This window comes from Argiope bruennichi, chromosome 10 (assembly GCF_947563725.1).
Source record: "Argiope bruennichi chromosome 10, qqArgBrue1.1, whole genome shotgun sequence".
Classification (NCBI taxonomy): Eukaryota; Metazoa; Arthropoda; class Arachnida; order Araneae; family Araneidae; genus Argiope; species Argiope bruennichi.
Genome location: NC_079160.1, coordinates 104,175,765 through 104,197,275, shown reverse-complemented (window position 1 = coordinate 104,197,275; position 21,511 = coordinate 104,175,765). Strand labels below are relative to the sequence as shown.

The 21,511-nt window shown below is 27.6% G+C and overlaps 2 protein-coding genes across 8 annotated transcripts in view; one reads left to right on the top strand and one right to left on the bottom strand.

The window, feature by feature from the left end:
- LOC129988084 (zinc finger MIZ domain-containing protein 1-like) overlaps nt 1-12,356 on the top strand; it is a 213,915-nt gene extending 201,559 nt beyond the window's left edge. For all 7 annotated transcript variants that reach the window (XM_056096207.1, XM_056096206.1, XM_056096209.1 and 4 more), the window contains 7 exons: nt 478-741; nt 2,058-2,125; nt 2,248-2,405; nt 2,886-3,017; nt 3,871-4,061; nt 4,616-4,987; nt 7,893-12,356. In XM_056096207.1, coding sequence (XP_055952182.1) covers nt 478-741; nt 2,058-2,125; nt 2,248-2,405; nt 2,886-3,017; nt 3,871-4,061; nt 4,616-4,987; nt 7,893-8,087 — 1,380 coding nt within the window. In that variant the 3' untranslated portion in view covers nt 8,088-12,356. The remainder of the gene's footprint in view (nt 1-477; nt 742-2,057; nt 2,126-2,247; nt 2,406-2,885; nt 3,018-3,870; nt 4,062-4,615; nt 4,988-7,892) is intronic.
- Nucleotides 12,357-19,542: 7,186 nt separating this feature from the next.
- LOC129989196 (soluble guanylate cyclase 89Db-like) overlaps nt 19,543-21,511 on the bottom strand; it is a 109,688-nt gene continuing 107,719 nt past the window's right edge. The window contains exon 10 of the mRNA XM_056097574.1: nt 19,543-19,810. Coding sequence (XP_055953549.1) covers nt 19,751-19,810 — 60 coding nt within the window. The 3' untranslated portion in view covers nt 19,543-19,750. The remainder of the gene's footprint in view (nt 19,811-21,511) is intronic.

Here is a 21,511-nt window from a genome sequence, read left to right as displayed (position 1 = left end):
CATAAAAATTTTATTAATATTTTTAAAAATTAGTTCTAAAATTTTAAGTGTCTCATTTTTATGTGGTTTTAAATTCTTATTTGATTAAAAGCTTTTGGACTAGAGCAACTACATTTGTTTACCTGTATGTTTTTATAAATGATAAAAAATATATACATTCTGTTCATTTTCAATTTTTCTAATAGATTTTAAATTAAAGATGTAATGAAATTTTGACCTTTTTTTTCCCTTGAATTTTTTTTAACAGTTTTAAAAAGACTCACCACCCTAAAATAGTTTTTCAGAGCTTGTAATTTTTTCTCAATGATTTAAATTAATGTTCATTTTTTTCCTTGTGAAAATAAAAGAATAAATTATCTTATCAAAGCCAATAAATGAATTGAAGATGCATATATACTATATCCTAAAATCAGAATTAATGTTCTATTTTATATTGCTAACACTTTAAGAGAAATAATTGTTTTTGTGTCTGTTTAGTCTCACTTGTTCCTGTTGCAACTTGTTCATCGGCCGACTGTGCGGTCTGTTTTGCAAGGTCTTCTTCGAAAAAGGCTGCTTCCTGCTGACCATTGTGTCACAAAGATCAAGAGGAATTTTACAAGTGTTGCAGCTTCTGCTAGCAATGCATTGAATGGTGAAGATGGAGTTGAACAAACAGCCATTAAAGTTTCTCTAAAATGTCCAATAACATTTAAAAGAATAACATTACCCGCCAGAGGGCAAGAATGTAAACACATACAGGTAATTCAGTGTTAAGTAATTTTCTCTCTTGCTCATTAAAAATCTAATCCAGCTTGAATTTGTGGGCAAAATGTTATTTTTCTGTTTGTTGTGGTAAATGCCAGATTTGTGGTAACTGCAATCATAAGCAAGAAATTGCAATTTTGTAATGTGATTTTTGTTTGTTTGGTTCATATTTATTCTGTTATCAAATTGACATACTACTTATATTATTATTCTGCTCATTGATAATTATAAAAAGCCATAAATATTAAAAGTATTTTTAAAGTTTATTAAAAAAATTTGCATTTAAATTTTATTTATCAATTTAGCAAGATATGGTAACTTTCTTTACTCTTAAGATAAATTGTACTTTGAAATAACTACTCCTTATCTGTTATTTGAAAGAATAATTTACTTATTTCTCTTTAACAAAAATAGTATCAATTTTTAAAAAACCCATTTAAATCATTATAAATAGTATTTTTTAAAAAAATATTTCGATACCTTTTATCTTTTTTTTTCTTCTTTTTTTTTTTTTTCTTTTAAAGCTGAATCTTTAAAATCATGTTGGGTACTTTTTCTTTGTTTGATAACAATCAAATTATATTCTAAATGTGGAGTTATATTTAGTAAAGCTTGATAATCTTGCCAGCTTCACAACTTAAGATTGCTATGTTTACCCCCCATTTCCTCAACCATTATTCTTACCAAAATGTGATTTCATGGCAGCATTTGTACTGTATGACTTGTGCTTTTACTTTAATAGAAAATATCATATTTTGAAATTAGCATTTAAGCTGAGCTACTTTATTAATTATGCTTTTTATAATTTTCCAAAAATAAAACTTTTAACTTATAGTTTTGTATAAGAGTACATTCATAATAAAAATGCTTTAAAATAGCATAGTTTAATCTATTAAAAAAAACTTACTGCATATTAAATTTTTAAAAAAATAAGATAACTCAGAATATTAATGAAAACTATATAGAATTTTTAAAATCAATATCATGATTCTGAGATAAAAGCAGTAGTTAGAATACATTTTATTGTTGATAAGGATTGTTATCAAAGTACATTTATTTATTTTAGATATAATAATAAGGAAATAAGTCATTTCCTGTGTAAGATTTTCTAAATCTAATGCCAAATAGCTGATTTGGTATCTTGTAAACATGATTCACAATATGCTAGAAGCTTTAATTTTTTTTTTTTGAGACATTGAAGAAAATTGACACAAATAAATTCTTTCATTTTTGAAACAAATATATAAAGTATTTTATTATATAATTATTGGTTTGTTTAAATTGTATAAAACTGTTCTTGTTCATTTCAGGCCTTTGATTTAGAATCCTACCTTCAATTAAACAGTGAAAGAGGTGCTTGGAGGTGTCCAGTATGCAAGTAAGAATTTAAAATATATATATTTTTTCATTAATTTTTTTTACATTTATATTCTGTAACAAAAGTTAGGATTAAAAATTGCAATTTTGAAATAAACTTATCTATTCATTTTAATTCATTAGTAAACCAGCCCTTTTGGAAGGCCTTGAAGTTGATCAATACATATGGGGTATTCTCACCAACTTGGCCAGTACTGATGTTGAAGAAGTGACGATAGATGCGACGGCAAGTTGGAAACCTGTGCCACTAAAAGCCATTAAAGAGGAGCATGACAGTTCAGGTATGACTCTAGTTTCATTCATTTGATGCTTCTATTGTCTTTGAATTTTAATGGTGATGCAGTGCAGAAAGATAAGAGTTTATGCTATTGTATCATTTTAATACTTGTATGTTCTGTTTATATGCTGATGAAAATGATTAAATATTAGAACCTATCATTGATATTCATTATTTTCTTGACCATATTCTATATTATTCTAAAATTAGGAATTTAATTGTTTTGTGCTATTCTTTTTGTTTGTTATCTTTTGTAACATTAGTTCTTCATTAAATAAAACTATTGAATAAAAGTCTGTTTAATTACATCTACTTGGCAGTATTATGTCAACAATTATGACAGTTTATGGTCTGATTTTTCTAAATTCAAATGTTTTGTATTACTGAACTTAAACTTTCAATTTTTTATTAAATAAACATCTAATTAAAGATGTAGTTATTCTTCATGTTCTGTATACTATTTTTTATTTATTTATTTATTTAGACATGTGTTCTGCACCAAAACGTTTCAAGGCTATGTCTCCAAGCAGCATGACATTGCCTACAACCAGTACCTGGGAGATGGGTCAAGGTTTATCATCTCCCTATTCAGCCTTGCCACCATCAGATTTGCAATGTAAGTTTTGGTGTTTATTTCATTTTAATTTTATCATGTGCTGGTGAATGCATAGACAAATTATTTTTATTTAGTTATTTATTTTTTAATGTTCAGCAAACTGCATAAGAAATTATGTGTACTTGATAAAAATTTTTAATATGTTTATAAGTTACTAGTTTCCTATATGACATACAAAATAAGGAAACTATGCCAAAATTTTAGTCTATTTTGTTTGTTTTGGGAAATTTCAAAATCGGGATATGATTTCATATATATTGGGATGTAAAAATAAAATTATAAAACTGATTGAAATAAGTGTGAGAAAATTGGAAGAATGGCAGAATAAATTTTTATGAGTTATTACTATTTTTTATTTTCTTGATATTATTCTCTGAGGATATTGATTATGCTGTTTGTGACAAAAAAGTTGAATTAGATTTTTTGTAGCAATAAGTAATTTAATTCATTACAGCCGTAAATTTCATTGTATTATTTCCAATTACTTTGCAAAGGTGTTAAAACAAATAGCTAATTTTTGTACAGAATTTTATAAATAACTTTTGATTTATATCTTTATTGTGAGATAAAGATGTTCCAGTTCATGTGAACCCTTATAATAGAACTCATTATGATCTAAAGAAATATCTAATTTGTGTTCATAGAGTTGCATAGTAATTAATAATATTTTTTTCACTTTTTCCTCCTTTAATTTTTATCTTCTTATCACACGTTGAATTTTTACAAACTTGCCTGTGTAAAATTATGATATTTCTTTTTATTCATCTTATATTTACATGTGGAGGTATAGTATGCTGAATGAATAAGTGAGTGATTTTCGCAGTATGATAATTTTTTTTCCTTCATTTTATAGCATTAACAAATGGCCCTATGTCAAACGGACCCATTATGTCAAATGGTGTGAATTATGGGAATTCATCCTCTGGCTTTGATTTCCATTCCCAAGCTTCAGATTTTAGCAGTCCTCTTACTCATTTAAATGAAAGTGTTGCATCTCTTGATCCACTTGCTGCGATGGAAAAATCTCTTATTCATCATGAACAGGTAAAAATAATAGAATATTCAGCTGTGTGCGTATAAAGTTAAAAATTTGTAAAGAACTCCATTATGTTATTATTAATAAGAATTTTTAAAAATTTACTCCTACTTCAGTTTTTGAACACAAGAAATCAGTTTGGTACAAAATGCTAAATATTTATATTTGTGTAAAATTAGAAATGTAATTATTCTGAAAAATAATTTTGAGTGAAAATTATTTGCTGCAGATTACTTACAGGAGGTTCCTGAAGAATCCAATTTATTCACTCAATTCATGCCTTTCTAGAGCATAACAAATGTCTATCTGAAGTCAGATAAGTGACAAACTGATAAGATTCATTACAGATATGATTTCAGTTTTAAACAGAAGATCAATCATGATCACTGCTCAGCAATCTAAGTCATTGTTACTTTGTTCCCTTCCTAGAGTATGCTGCAATGTATTATAATAAGAAAGAAAATTTGTCCTTTTACTTAGCATGTAATGTGTCCGACAGCTAATTTTAATCTTTGTATGTAACATATTAAACAACCTATTATAGCTCTCTTTTATCTTCCAGCAAATGGGTCACCCCAATCTTCATGATCAAACTACTAATTCAACCCTCCGTCATCCGCCTCCTGCCAATGTCCCACGAACTAGCACACCACATCAAAACCAGCCTGCCACTCCATCATCCCAAAGTCAATCAGTGGTGCAGCATGGACCTCACACACCACATACTCCTCATACTCCACATACTCCAGGTGGAGGCCCACCCAGTGTCCCTCCTGCTTCATCACAGAATAATGAGAATGGAAGCCAAAATACTTCTCACGGTTCATCAAATGGAGAGCACTCATCTTTGTCACATGCTCCTGATCTTGGTGATCTTAATTTTGATCCTGCTGCTGTCATTAATGGTGAAACACAAGGCCAAGAAGGACTCAATGTGAGTTTGCATCAGACGTTAGATCAAATAAATACTGATGTAAGCATGTTCCGTGGTTGCGGCACCTTTTCCTATGCTTTTCTTTACTTTTTTTGGTTATTTTATGCTTGCTCTGTACCTGCTTTGCCAATGACAACTAAAGATGACAGTATGGAAAAATAAAATAAAATACAAACTTTCAATGTATTATTACATCCATTTAAACAATCCTGATTATGATTGTAATATATTTAATGTGCCACCTCGCATGTCCATTTTTGGTGTATTAACCACATGCATGTATAATTTTTATCCCAAATTATGGAATTACCCTTTTTATAGTCACTTTTTTTTTAACAAATATAAAAGAGGTTTCTTTTAATTTGTTATAATCAATGCGACACATTTGATTTTGTGAATCTGACTTACAATCATTTTTCAACATCTGTGGGAACATTTGAAATAATAGCTCTTAGCCCCTGTTGCTAATGTTTATCACATTCAAAATCCAAAACAGTAGCATAGGCATGTGGCAATCACAATAAAAAATAAATTGCCTAATTTTAATTCATTGCCTCTAAACCATTCCAAGAAGATATGGGAACTGTAGGCTTATGAAATTTTTAGAATTTTTTCAAACAAATTGGAAAGTTGGGTGACAATAGATATCATTCATATTCTTGCAAATTAAAAATATTCTTAAACAGAATTTAATTTAAAGTATTAATAATCAGTATTCTGTTTATTTCTTTTGATTTCCTGAATATAAGTAGATAAAGATATTTCCTCATTAATTTTACTTTGTGTCAGAACACCAAGTTTGGAGAGTCTTTTGTAGAGGATATCAATGCTAGTAGTAGTGTGTTAAAAAATTTAGAGTTCGTAATTTTTATTAAACATTAGTTTGATGGAGACAAAAATATTGAAAATTTAATTTTTAAAAATTTTTTTGATAGAATAAAACTGTTGAATAAATTTTTGAGCAGAGTGAGAAAAATGTTTGGCAAGATATCAATTTGCTGTTGATTTTGTTTCTGCCTACTGCCAACTTAAGTTGTCATGTATAATTCTTTAAGTTTCATTTGTTTGTATAAAATTGCATTGCATGTTATTTTGGTTTTGGAATGTTTTCATTTATGTTTACTTTTTTTTTTTTAAAGGTAGTGGGTTTTTCTTTGCACAATTTAGCATTTGCATGTTTTAAATTTAATTTGATATTAGGTACTTTGCATGATTATTATTCCTGCTTTTTTTTTGCATTTATGTTCTTTAATATGGCATTTTCTTGGCTTAGTTGTGGTTATTTCAATCAATTTATAAATTCATATTTCTATTTTATATATTATGGTGAGTTGTTTTTAAATCTTATTGCATCAATTAAAGATGCTTTATATATTTAAAACAGTTGATTAATATAAAAAATTAAAAACTGATTGTGACAGGAACATAATTTCTTTTTATGGAAATGTAAAGTTTACTCTCTTCTAAGTTTAAAATGTTTATTGAATTTGAATTAACTATAAATTTTATGTTGCCTTGACTGATAAATTTTTAAAAATATAAACTATATTTGGTGAAATCCATTTTTGCAATAATTATTAAATGTAATATATTAAAATTCTTTATGAAAAGTTCAAAACAGAAAATCTAATTAGAATTTTAAAAAAAATCACTTTTGAAAATTTTGACCTTTTTAAGTGGTTGAACAACTTTATTCATTTTCTTCTTTGACTCAAATATAAAGTTTTTTAAATTCATTTTTAAATTTTCTTAAAATTCTATGAGAGAAGTGTTCCAATTTCTAAGTTTAGATTGCATATCAAAAAGTACAATTTATCTATCTTAAAATATAATTCCAAAGAAGTTAAAGATGAGTTAATAATTTTTTTCAAAAGAAAAATGCACTGAAATAAGAATAAATCTAGATTTTAAATGATGTTCCACATTTTTTTTTTTTTTTTTTTTTTGAATGAAAAAGTAATAGAAATTGTTCTTGGGTATGTTTTAGGGATAATAAACCATTTTAATTCCATGACTGTTCAGTTTTTTTCAACATTCTAATTAAATGGTGTTTTTTTTTTCCAGATTTCTGATAATGATATTAAATTATATGTATAGTATGATGTCAATATATTTTAATTTAATTATTAGAAAATATTGATATTCTGTTTCATCTGAAATCACAATATTCATTTGAGATATTCATATTACATTTTTACAGGTTTTTCCCCCAGTTAATTTTTTAATCTTTTATTTAAAAGATTTCCCTTTCTAATTCTGAATATTTCCTAGTTGATAAATTTCTGTGACAAATTTATGCTTTCTGTAAAAGATAAGGAAAATTTTAAGTTATATTTCGAACAGCAATTGCTAATTTGTTTAAAAAACTGAGAGGATTTAAACAAAACAAAACAAAACAAAATTGTGTGTGATTTCTTTCTGATTAGTTGTTTTTTCTCTGCAATCTCTGTTATTTATGTAATCAGATGTTCAAATAGTTGCAATGATTTTGTTTTTCAAAAAAACATGAGTCAACAATTTGTAAACCATTCAACTAAATATTAATATTTATAAACTTTTTATCTTATCCAATATTCTTTTTTTTTTTTTTCTTTTTTTTCAAATCTTTTTAAACAGATATTTTTTTTCCAAAACTTCTGAAACAAATAATTTTGTTATTCTATAAAAATTAAATTTGTCTAAAAGTAAATCAATTGTATATAGAAGACAATACAGCTACAACTTTATAAAATTGTCTACAATTGATGACACAATAAAATTTACTAAAACAAAGATAATTTAAAGATAGATCTGATATCTTTACAAAATCGCCTGTAACAGATGTTGACTTAATTTTTAATGAAAACTATCATAACAGTATAAACAAAATTGTAGTATTCTAATTATTATTATTTTTGTTTTATAGTTGTTGCCTGAAAGTGTGGATCCATTGGAACTACTGTCTTATCTTGACCCACCTGACCTTGGAGGTCAAAACACTGGGAACAATAATTGTGGTGTGACAGCTGTTAGTTCAACTTTGACAACCGTTACCAGCAGTGTTACTACCTCATCCACAAATAACAATAATGATGATCTACTGGCACTGTTTGAAACTTAGTCCAAACATGTCTTACAGACTACTTAAGGATTTACTCAAACTGTATAGGGCTATTGACTTCTTATCTTAGGCCAGTTATTCTCTGTATTATGACAGTCACTGCTTGTGTTTTAAACTCCTCATGAGTCATTGGGCATACAGTTTTGTGTATTATAGGACAGTGAAAAAAAATTGAGAAACAAAACAAAGAAAACTACATAAACTGTAAATTCATTATCTAGAGGACTTCTTATAACAGTATTCTTTTTTTTCATACAAGTATTAAAGAGCACACATTGTTGTCTTTGGACACTGTTAATTGTTCTTTGCCAAAAAGAGAAAAAAAAAAAAAAAAAAGGAAACTGTTGAATCGACTGTAAATGCTGTGACTTGAATCCATCTTCATCAACCAATTTAAGGCTAGCCAGCATATTGCATTTCCATCATTCATGTTATATGCAAGTGTTATTTCATCCTTCAAATACTTTTTTTTGATGGGATTTTCGGAAGTTATAGATAACCCGTTTTGTTCAGCTTGTAGATACTTGCTGAGTAGAACGCTGGTGTCAACTTTCATGTATTATATGCGCTATGAGTTTAGAAAAAAAAGCAAACAAACTTGGTGTATTTTGAAGTGTTCTTTATACACATATACTAATATGTGTTTTACTGCCATGTTCTATCTTTACCCTCTTGTTGTCCATATTTATTGTGTGTACATCTGCAAAAATGGAATCAAAAACCTGCTGGGGATCTCGGTGCATTGTCTGCGCGAGTCTTTTGCGTTTCTAGCTGTTATAGGGTACATGCACTTTCTTAATAGCAAGAGCACTCGTAAATATTTTATTTTGATGACAATAATTATTGTAGATTTTAAGCAGTGTGTAAAAATGTGTATAATAATTTTTCATATTTGTCTAGTTTTTTTTAATTAGATAAAGAAAAGTGCAAATTAAACAATGTGAATAATTATGATTTTAAAGATCCTACAAATAAAAGAATATTCTTTTTGTTATTTATTTTTAAAAATTCGTAACTGTAATATATTTTATTGCAATGATGTTCTAAGATATATTGCAGGTGAACTCTCAATATAGTAATTTCATAGAATTGGCATTTTTGTCATTTGATGGTTTATTAATTATTGCTATTCAGTTAATCAGAACAAATGAAGTATTTAACTATTATAAGATAATTTACTGAAACAATCATTAAGTTATATTTTATTAGCATAAAATAGCAAATATAATAGGATTAACTTTTAATCATTTCAAACTATAATGAATGAAGTAGAGTAATTTTATAATGAAATAATTCATTAATTATCATTTATAAAAATAAAATTTATATTTTCCTTGTAAATTTTTTTCTTTGTGTATTTAAAAATTTTTTTACAATAATTGTTTTGATAATAAAATTTTAGCATTTAAAAAGCATAAATAATATTGTTTTTCATTTGAATTTGCCGTTACTGTGCAACCTTTATTATTTGATGGAATTATTACCTACTCGCATATCCACCATTGATTTGTCTATGTAATCTTTTTTGCGTTGTTAGTAGTTTCTTTCATCAGGTTGCTGTTTTTATATACTTCCGCACTTTTATACAGCAGTTTCAAATGTAACTGATACTCTTTGAAATTATTGTTATGTTGAGAACTATGATGAAAACAAAATCAATTACCATTAAATTAATTGTTATATTGAGAGTTGTAGTGAAACAAAGTCTATTGTAAAATATGATTGGACTCATTTCTGAAATGAATCAACATTTTGATTTATGTGATTCATGTATAAATGCTAGAGCCCATTTTAAATAACTTCTGATAGGCCATTTAGGCTAGTTTCATGCAGTGCTTTTAAATTCCTGGCATTGATTTTGAGAACGATGTATAAATGCGAACAAATTCATACAAATACTTAATTTTGACAATCTTCATGCTGTACTTAATTTTTTAAAAAAAATGTAAGTACTTTTGTCTGTATTGCAATGTGAATGCAAAATATGTTTCGTAATTGAGGCGAATGGATTTTTGCCACTTGTCTTAGTGAAGTTATTATTGTTTTTACTATGATAATGTATCCATGATATGATCTGCTAATGTTGTTGAAAGTTTAAAGATGGATTAATTTGATTCATTTAGAAAAATTTTTATAATGCATTTTTGAATAAAAAAAATGGAAAGAATTTTTCTAATGTAAATTTTTATACAGTTCTGTACAATTACTGTTCTTTATTGGGGGGAGAGAATGAAGTATTTTTTACACTTAAAAAAAAAAGCTTGAAAATTATTTAAATCTGTTTTATTTATTAAATTAAGTCTTAATTATTTTAGCTGATATTTTTCTTTATGTTCAATGTATATATTCGTCAGTCACCACTGTTGTGGAAAAAACATTCTAATTATGACTAATTTATTGATTTTATATGCAGAAATTACAGGGAGTTGGCTTAAAATTGATTATAGGGATTTCAGTTAAATTGATTTGGATTTTTTGAAATTTAACTATCCAAATTATTATTTGTTTATCTATCCAACGAAAGCTTCTTAAACTAAACAATAATCCATTTTTATAAATCGAGATGTTCTGAAAAAGTGGACATTTTTAAGGAGAGCAGTAGACATGGAATCTGACACTGTATGTCTTTGGCCATGTTACACCTTATTTTGATAACTAAATGTGCTATGGTATGATCAAAAGTGGCATTTTGTACCTTATAATTAACTGACCAAGTAATTAAGATCAGTTTGAGTATTTTGGTCCTATAGAATAAAATAGTTATTTATTTAAATTGTGTTGGAAGATGAAAAATTATATATATTATTAAAGATTTTTTTTTAATTTGCATTTTTTTTAATGATTAGAGAACAAACTTCATTCTCTTCCCCAAGAAAAGGTTACTTTTATTTTAGATTGTACTAGGGAGGAAAAAAAATTCAATTTCACTCATGTTAAGTTTTTTTAAAAAAAGCAAAGCACTGGAGAATAACAAATAATCACGCACACACAGTCGCACAAAAGGATGGTGCTATGCTGAGCATTTCATTTTCGGTCATTTTTAAAACTCTTTCTGTATTAACTCTTTTAAATCATATCATTAAGAATAGTATAAATAGATTGATAAGTTTTCTGTATGGACCTAGCTGTTTTATAAGGGAATGATATGGTTGATATTTTTTTGCTCTTGTGGTGCTGTTAAGTCTTGAATCGTGTCAATTTTATTAAAGGCCTTTTGCCACCATAATTATTTTCTGTTAAAAAGCTAGTTTCCTTCTGTTTAGAATCTTAATTGCATTTTTAAAAAACTTTTTACTATCCTGCTTATTTTCAGTTAAAAATGATTTTAAAAATATGCTATTTTTTAAAGGCTTCTTATATCTCTAATTATTTTTAATTAAATCTCTGGTTATTTTAAATTATTTTTAAAGAAAATATGCTTTTTTAAAGCTTTCTTGTAATCCCTGGGTATTTACAGTTAAAAAGGTTTTAAGAAAGCTGCTTGATGATTTGTTTTTGTTTGAATATTGTAAGTTATGTTTTATCTATATTTAGTTGTCTATTTTTTTTTTTCAGTAACTCTGATTTTGTTACTTCCATTCCAATGCAAAATTCTTGCATTATGAATTGTTTTAATTAGTATGTTTCAGTTTATCAATAAAAATAAATATCTAATCATTGTATTTTCTGTTGATAAATATCAAACTAAAATCTTTCTTTAAATTTTAGTTCTACTATTTTTACATTTTTTTTTGTGCAATAAAAAATATTTTTTCGTTTCCTATCCTTGGTTATACAAAAAGTAAAATGTGTACCATTTTGTATTAGTAACATCTAGTGGAGGTGAAACTCAGGGTTTCTATTAAATGTCTTTTTGTTATTTGCTTTTTTTTTTTTTTTGCTCTGTATGATTTTAGCATTTGTGTGCAACATATCATGTATTAATGTTTTGCATGTGTTACTTTGACAAGTGGCAAAACAACACTTATTGGACCAAAACTTTTCTACCTACAAAACAGAGGTTTTATGTGAAGGCAGGTTGTATAGTGGTCTGGTGTATCATTACTTGCAATAGGGGAGATTACTGTTAAATGGTTTTTAATGTGTGCTTCCCTATCTAATCTTCATCTGCTGTACATATTGTAGGTAAATAATTTGTATAGTATTATAGAAATGCTTTAAATGTAACTAAAATTATGATGAACATCATACAGGCCCTAATCATTGCAAAGAATGCTTTGCTTTTCTCCAGCTAGATGCTACTTCATCTCTTTTAGAAAATAAAAATTTTAATAAAAAATTTTGTTTTTGATAAAAAAAATGGGTCGTGTTTGTTGTCCTTTATTTCACATCGAATATTTTTAAGTAAAAATTATTTTTGTATAAAATATTCTAATGCATGAAATCTCTATCAATTGAAGAATATCAACTGAATTCAAACGATTAAAAAAAAAAAAAACTTTACTAAACTTTGAGTGGCAGAACAAGGTACAAATCTAAATTTTATACTTCTTTTAATTAAAAATTTATTTAATCGATCGAAATAAATATATTGGAAAATAAAAGCATTTTTACAACTTAACATTTATACCTAAATCATTGTTTCGGAGAATAGTAGAATCTCAATTTTTTAAAAAAATTCTGTGTATTGAGACTTGTTAACGAAGCTAATATCAGAAAGTCGAACTGTTTATTATTATTATTATTATTATTTACTTTCTTGTATACGTAGCATAGAGAAAGTATAGTATTTGTCAAAAAATTCGAACTCGTAGATTTTGACGAATCGCCACGTTTTAGAAATCCCTGAAATCGAAAAACACAGTTTTGGAAAATGTCAGATTGCTACAATGTTAACTCCAAAATGCTTTGAGCTGGATGTTTGAAATTTGGTATACGGTTTTTAGGACAAATTTGCAGATTTCTATCAAAGTTGAGTAAATTGTGTTCAGAGGAAGTCTGTAGCTGTTCGAATATAAGTTAGTTAACATGATAATTACAGAATTAAGAGAGCTAAATAGATAAGATTCGGTACATAGATTTAACATGTATAGTGTAGACACTTGTCAAAGTTTGACCAAAATAACGACGGATTGACTGTCTGTCAGTCTATAAACGTGTAAACGCGATAATTCAAAAACACATTGACTTAAATATGCCAAATTAGGTCTTGGATTTTTTTTTTTTTTTTTTTTTTTTGACTACAAGTGCAGGTTTATATCAAAATTTTGTTTCAGTTGGTTGAGAGAAAGGTGCCTAAAGCACAAATTTGGTTGTTGGACACTATTAAACGTATGCCATGAATGACACGATAGATTAAAAAAATGGTAAATTCACGCGAAAAGTTAATATTTATTAATTATTGTACACTAATGTATTCCATAGCGTTCTTTAGCATGATAAGTTTATTAGAGAATATGCAAGAAAGTGTTGTGTAGACAACGCCCTTGTTTTGTTTTTTTAAATGAAGTTCTTGAAAAATGTATTTTTGATAGAATTTTTCAGAAAAGAATGTCAATGATGGCATTAGTCAAATTTCATGATATGGAAATTTACAGATGTTTGTTATTATTGGTAATCTTGTTTATGTAACTCAAGAAAGAAAATAATCAACTAAATAAAAACCCAGTTATATACTTCAACACTTCAATGTAATTGAATAAGTCACATGTATCTGGGGGAAAAAAAAAAAAAAAATGGCGCTATAAATGTGTCGGAACGTTTCGTATCTTTAAGTGGGGAAAATGTTTTATTCAGAATACTCAAGAATCGTTTGGAAAAACACAAACGAATAAGCGAAAATCGGTTACTTCTGTGAATCCTCTTGTAATTTAATAATAATACATGTTTGAAATGTTATTTGGTACAAAGGCGTATTTCTAACTACGCAGATTTGACATCTGCCTAGATTTTCTTGTATTTTTGGGTAGAAAAAGTATTAATAAGCTAATTATCAAGTAAATAATTTTGTAAGAAACTATGAATGTTGATAGAAATCTCTATAAATACGAATTATATGAATTGTAGCATATGAGCACCAGTACCAACAATACTCAGTAATTTGTCAAGTATTGTTAATTATTCAGGTACTGGACTGTTTCATTCCGTTCACCCAGTGCTATATTTAATATATAATCTATTTAAATAATATTGGGTATAAACGTGGTTGCCTTTTATTCATGGGATATATAAATAAGTATAAAATATGCAACTGTAATAGAATAAAATATAACAATTGTAGATTTATTTTGCTATTTGAAAAAGTTTTTTTCAATTTTCTTTTTATGGTGGCAATAGCTTTTTGTTTGTTATTCAAGAGATTATAAAGAAAAAATATTGGGGAGCTGAAAAAAAAATATTTCGCAATTGATTTTTTGCGTTAGTTATAGTAAAATATTGTTAACGTTAGTAGTTTATAACTGCATCTTGTTACGTTGCTTAACCCAGCAGCCAAAACACAAGTTACTGAAATAAAAAACTGGTAAAAGTTTACAATTGGGTGCCTCTTGATTTTTTTTGGCGATTTTTTTTGACGCCAAGATCGGCAACAAGGGTAAAAATTTTCTGTCGGTAATCCAACAGTAACGTCAATGAAAACAAAACATTATGGAAACCAGAAGTAGTGCTTCATCGCCGAAATTTGTTGCCAACCAAATCTACACTAGAACAAATAAATAAATAAACTATAAATATTTTAATTAAGTCGAAAATGTGTTGAGGCGAGAAACATTGTATTCCCTGTCTAAGGTAGCAAATGACTAAATTCGCATTTGACTTTAGAGTTTGACGGTTTTTCAAACCCGGTTTAAAAAAAAAAAAACAAAAAAAAAACGTGTTTTTTTTTTTTTTGAAAGTGAATTTGGCACATTTGAACATCTATTTTTAAATTAAAAAAAAAAAGTTTTCCGTGACACCTGGATATTCCTCTTCTACAAAAAAAAAAAAAAAAAAAAGAATTTTATTGATTGAGACCGATTTGTCTAGCAGCTGAAGGCTTAGGGCGAGGAGATGCCAATTAATTAACCAGTGAAGGTATATTTGAATTTCTGTTAAATGAACTAAAAAATATAAACACTGAAATAAGTTTGAAATTATTATATGCTTTAGAATAACGAATTCAAGAAAGAAGACAAGTAGAATTAACAAATCTTTTGCTGTATTAGCATAATCTACAAAACATTTCTAGTTCAGCGAAGAAACTGTACTGTACTTAATGTACTTCTACTATACTTTCTTTAGCTTCAAAAACCGAAATTATTAAGTTATCTGGAAAGATATTCTCTAGAATATTTCCAAATTCTTACGTGGAAAACGATTCTCATGAAGAGTAAATCGAAGAAACTACTCGTCAGAGTAATTAATGCTTTTTTGAAAGAAGCCTTAGAAAATCAATTCATAAGTTTCTTGAAGACCCTGAAGAAAAACTTACAACTCCAAAGACACTAAAAGCTGAATTTTTATTATTTGAGGTAACGAATAAAAGAACAAATAATAATAATAATAATAATAATAAATAATAAAAATAAAAATAGATTTGTTATTTGATGCCATGAAAACTAACTATAAAATCAAGTTTAGTAGCTAGTGAACGAGTATTTTCTATTTCAGGCAATATTATGTCCAAAATAAGAACAAGACTTAGCCACCGTTCAGCGGATATTTTATGTTTTTTAAAATCCTATTTTCTTAGAAGAAATTAAAATTAGTGAAAATAACATTATTTGATATTTTTGTTTGAGTTTTCATTATTTTGCGTAAGTAATATGTATATGTAATTCTTAATATTTTTTTTAATATTTTGAATTTGATATTGATTTTGTTTTTTGTTATTTTATATAAATTAAATAAAATATTTTTCCTTTTTTTTTTTGACAAAAATTCGAAAACCGACTAAAACCGTTTTTTTGGAAATATTGAATTTGAAAACCAGTTTTTTCAAAAGTCGGGTTTTGTATAAACACTATTTCTAATACTTGTGATCTTATTTTTATAATTTCTCTTAAACAATTTTGAAAAACAATAAAAATAATCGAAAAGAAGGGAAAAAAAATCAGGAATTAAAGTATATTCACTTTTATCAGTTCTCAATTATCTGAAGGGATTAAGATCCCTATCAGTTCATATAGACAAAGTTTTATAATTTCTAATACTTGCGTTCTTATTTTTATAATTTCTCTTAAACAATTTTGAAAAACAATAAAAATAATCGAAAAGAAGGGAAAAAAAAATCAGGAATTAAAGTATATTCACTTTTATCGGTTCTCAATTATCTGAAGGGATTAAGATCCCTATCAGTTCATATAAAAGTTTTATAGTTGCATCAAGTGACAAAATTTCAAAATCTAATTCTTTTGAAAAAACAATTGTTCACTTATGATTGTTTAGATCACTTTGTCTATTGTTTGATAATTCATTTTTTTATCCATATTATTTTTTCAAAAGGCAATGCATACCGCATCTTAGAAAACATGGTACAATTCGATTTAAACGGTTATAAAAAAGCGCGAAGAAAAAATTTCGCCAAATAATAAAAACATACTGAAGTGCATTATTATTTATTATAAAAAAATTTTGAACGTGCGAATCACATCGATATAGTTTGACGATTGAAATCGCCAAATTGACGTAATTTTTTCTTGGCGCTTTTTGGTAAAATTGCGCCAAGAATTGTACCCAAAATATTTTTTTAACATTTTTACAGCTGAACGCGTTTTTAGTTATAGAAATGTCGAATTAGAAAATACTGGACAATAAACAGATTCACATTCGAAAAGTTTAAATAATCATCCTGGCCTCGAACTAGAGATTGCAATACCGGTATACGAAATACCGGTATTTTGAGCCATTTATACAATTTTGTAATACCGATATTCACAAGTTTAAATACCGTTCTTTCGGTATTTACTAGAAATTTTTTTTTACTCCTAATGATGGAACGATTTTTGAAACTGTGAAATCCAATCCAAAAAGCAATAATCTACTTAAACCTGCATATTAATTTTTCAGATAATGAATTCGACTTAATATCCAGAACTGTATCAGTTATACTTCCAATAAAACTGGCTGTTGAGGCATTATGCCAGAGAGAATAAAATAAAAAATATTTCTTAGAAATATATAAAATATAAAATATTTCTTAAAATATTTTACCCACAAACCTATACACGTGCAGAAGAATTCGTTTCAGTTATCGAAGATTATGATGACACTAATGTCGATAGTGAAAAGGAATTGCCTCTTGAACAAAAATCAGAATTAGCGGTAAATAGAAAAATTTCAACAAACCAAAATACAATACAGAAATCAGCTATATCCAAAACCATCCGACGAGTAATCGATTTATTTGAAGATGAGGTATTTAGAGGTAAATATTTGGAAAAAGTATATCGCGCATTGCTAACAGTATCACCAACTGTCGTAGATGCCGAAAGACTGTTTTCGACAGTTGATAATTTTTGCACAAAATTAAATTCCAGGCTTAATGACAGTACAATTGATGCATTATGTTTTTAGGATCACATTCCAGAAATTTGTACTAGTACCACAAACTGAATAGTGAACACTTTTTTGTGAATTAAATAAATAAGATGTTCCTTTATTTTTTATTTTTTTTGTGATTCTTTATGTACTGTTATAATTTATAAGTTACAAATCATTTTTAGGGATATTTACACTGTCTAATAAAACTGGCAAATAAAACAAAGAAACACTTGTGTTTTCCTTAGTTTTCTAAAATTTCTACTACCGGTATTAATACCGGTATCCCAGTATTAAGATCTAAAAAATATGGAATATCGGTATTGAACTTTTGGTCCGATATGGCAATCCCTAGCTCAAACTTGGATACATTCATAGAATCACTCAAGAGAAGTTGTACTAATAACAAAACAAAAGTGTGTCACGGTTACACTAAAGAACCTGGACGAAAGAAAATTTATTGATAAAAAAATATATGTTTAAATATCAAAATTAATTTTTTTAATTAATAAATGCAAAATCCATTATCTGAATAATCTGTAGTCCAAATTTTATTTTGTTTTGACCAATAGAACGCATTTTAGAGCCCTCTGAAGTGGGTAACTTATTTCTTGCTAACCCTGTATTTATATTCAGGACGAGTGTTAAATAATTAGTATTCAAATTCAGATACTGCAGAGAAAAAGTATGGGGGTCCCAAGAAATTGACATCTCGATGGTATATTTTGCAGAACATAAAAGACAGAATGCAGCTAGAAATAAGAGGTTTGGTTGTTCTCTTTTTTCATCTTTTTTTTGAGTCATTTATTTCTCTATATTTTGAAATACATATCATAAAAACTTGGCATTCCTATGACCAGTATTTTCTTATTCTTTTCTTTACAATATCCAAATAGGAATACTATTATTAACCAAGCTGTATACATAAATATTGTACCCTGCAATTAAAGATGTTTATTTTATTCGATTCCTTTTACTATACCATATCAGTTATTCGATATAAAAAGAAAATACTGATATCGGTTTACATGGTGAGAAGACAAGTATCTTCTACTGTGGATTTAATATGTTTCCTGATATACCAGGCTTTAAAATAAAAAGAGAAATTACATAAGCAATAAATTTACTATCTTGGCATATTTAAAAAAAATAATCAAAACATGTTTTTATATTTGTTAAAAAATGTAATTGTGCTAAATGATATTTCGAAACTACCGTATCATTCTAATACAAGACGTCACATTCATAATAGAGGCTTCTTTTTTCTATTCAGTAATCTCAAAACCGCGTCAGTCGCATCAATGATTTTGCTTGATTGTTCGTAAAATCGAAATGATAATTTTGCTCATATTAAAAATGACAAAAATAAAAACGAATGCATTTTATAAAAACACAAAAAATTAACAAAAACATTCATTACGGTCTGATAGATTTATATTCTGCTGTAAATCAACGGTGCACCAGCTCGTTTGATGTACCCGCTTGACTTACGCAACTTACAAATACTTAAATATCAACCTAACAATCATCTTTTTAGCTACAGAGAAAACTATAAAACCACCATTAATTTTGACATGAGACAACTTTAATTATTTTCATTTATTCCTAATTTGATTACGTTTTTGATATTCAAGGGTTAGTAAACGGTTCTAAACAAGTGTTTCAAGAATTAATATTCTGTTACACAGAATCTGTAATTAGAATTAAGATAACAATACGTTCTTGCATCCAATCTCGCGAAAAGTTCGCCGACTATTTAAAACTCGCCAAACGGCCGCCATCTTGGAAAAGGAAAAAGGAAGTTTTGCTTAAGGAAAAAAAAAAAAAAACTGTTTCCCATCCAACAATCTATTAAAATTTTTTTTAAATATATCGCTTGAAAAAAATCATACTGTAGCATATTACATATTTATTAGATATGGGTAATAAGGGAATTTAAAATAATTGTTTAACATCAGCTTGAAAATGAGAATGCAGTTAAATCAGACGGAAAAATAAATACAAATTGAGGCAGAAGTTTATTTATATAAAGCAACCAAAATACTTTTTTTACATCACATTTCTATGGAAAAATATGGCACATAAATAACTTAATGAAAAATGCAATGAACGCTTCAATGATCTATGGCGTATGGCGGTAAATGCAGATGAGGCACCAGTTCGTTTCTGCGTGTGAGGTAGAACTAGTCAGGCTTCCTTGTTTTTAATTATTCACTCGTTTCCTTTTTCTGTCCTAATAACCAGTACGTGTTCATTTGTCCTTTACCCTGTAAATAAGGGGGGGGGGAAGAGATATTAATAATATTTATAAAATATCAAAATTGCAGACGAAATTTTTATCTTTTGGTGTGTTGGAATGAATTTTGTTGCTCGATTAATTTGTATATGAAGTCGGTTACTCTACTTTGCAATTTATGATTTAGAAGTGGTCATCTAAATACATTATAGAGAGGCGTAGACTTCGCACAGAAATTGTATTGACAATTAAACAATGCATAGAATTGTATTGAAAAAAAAATATTTTAACTTCTTATTCTGACTTCTACTTTTTAATGTAATTCTCTTATATTAATTATAATTAGTAAAATATTCCTATCTCAATTATATTTTAAATAAAAAAGGTTCTATTCTTTTACGATTAAAACTGATTGAGCAATGGTACTCTACGTATTACAATTTCAGCTTATTTTAGACCATTTCAACAGCCATTTCTAAGAAGATTCGTCAATCAATAAGTAATACTTATTCAAGGCGTAAATTCACTGACTTAAAATAATGAAATTTAAAACTTCAGAATTTGATCAGTTTTTATCGAAGATAGAGTGTCAAAAACTATTTTGCAATTAATGCGTCTCGATCAGGGATAATATAAAAAACGTAAATATTTATTATTTTTTCAGCAGTACAATCGACTCAAACAATATAAAATATTATATTTTTCCGGTGATGTTTAGAACAATTTTTCCAATTGAAATTCTTTGTCTATCTCTAACCATTTAGAAATTTGATATTGGTATTAAAAGTGTACACTCTTTATACGGCGGCCGGCGGGGTTGCGAGTTCGAACCCCGCCGGCCGAAGATTCCCTGCGTGCTTGGTGGCTGACACGCGTTAAATCTGTCGTGGTCACAAAGTCCTCCATGTCGAGAGTAATACCACTGGGGGTACTGGATCAGGGGTGGTCGTTCTCTGCTTCAGGTCTAAATTACGATATGTGTTTGAGTGAATGAAATGCGTGAATGAAGTCCGCCCCGTAAAAAGGGTTCTGACGTGTGTGTAGCTAAGTCGTTCTCTTGGCCCTAGATGGCGCTACTATAGAAACAAGAGGCGCTTCCCCCCAGGCTTAAATCCGCTGCCTTCGAACAGCGGGCTTGCCTATGGCAAGTGCCATAAGAAACAACAACTCTTTATATTATACACTAAAATGCAAAATTGAGCACTTAATTGAAATTTAATTTAATTAAATTAAGAAAATGCATAAAATAAATTTTAGTTAAAAATGGTCTCCAGTTTGTCCTATTATTCGCTTGTCTCTCCTCTGTAGAGCTACTAAATTAAAGACATTCTTTATACAGTTTTTTTTATTTGTTTCTCATACATTTTTTGCATATATTTTACATATATTTTCAACATTGTACATTTGTTAAAATAAAACTCTGTACAAAGCATCAGATTAAGTATTTTTCATGAAATAGTAATGATCATGTACTAGTCCAATAATTCACGTAATAAATTATCTGCTATGTTGTCTTTTGTAAACTACACTCATGTCCATAAGTTAAGGATAATGCAAGTTCAGGAAAAGAAAGATTCAGAAGCAAAACAAAAGTGACTTATTTGTAAAGCCTATTTATTAAACAAAAGGTAAAGAGCAAAAAAGACGCTATATGTTTGATATCATTAATAAAAACTGTGATTTTTTGCTCCCTGGAGGAAGTTACAAAAAAAAAAAAAAAAAAAAAAAAAAA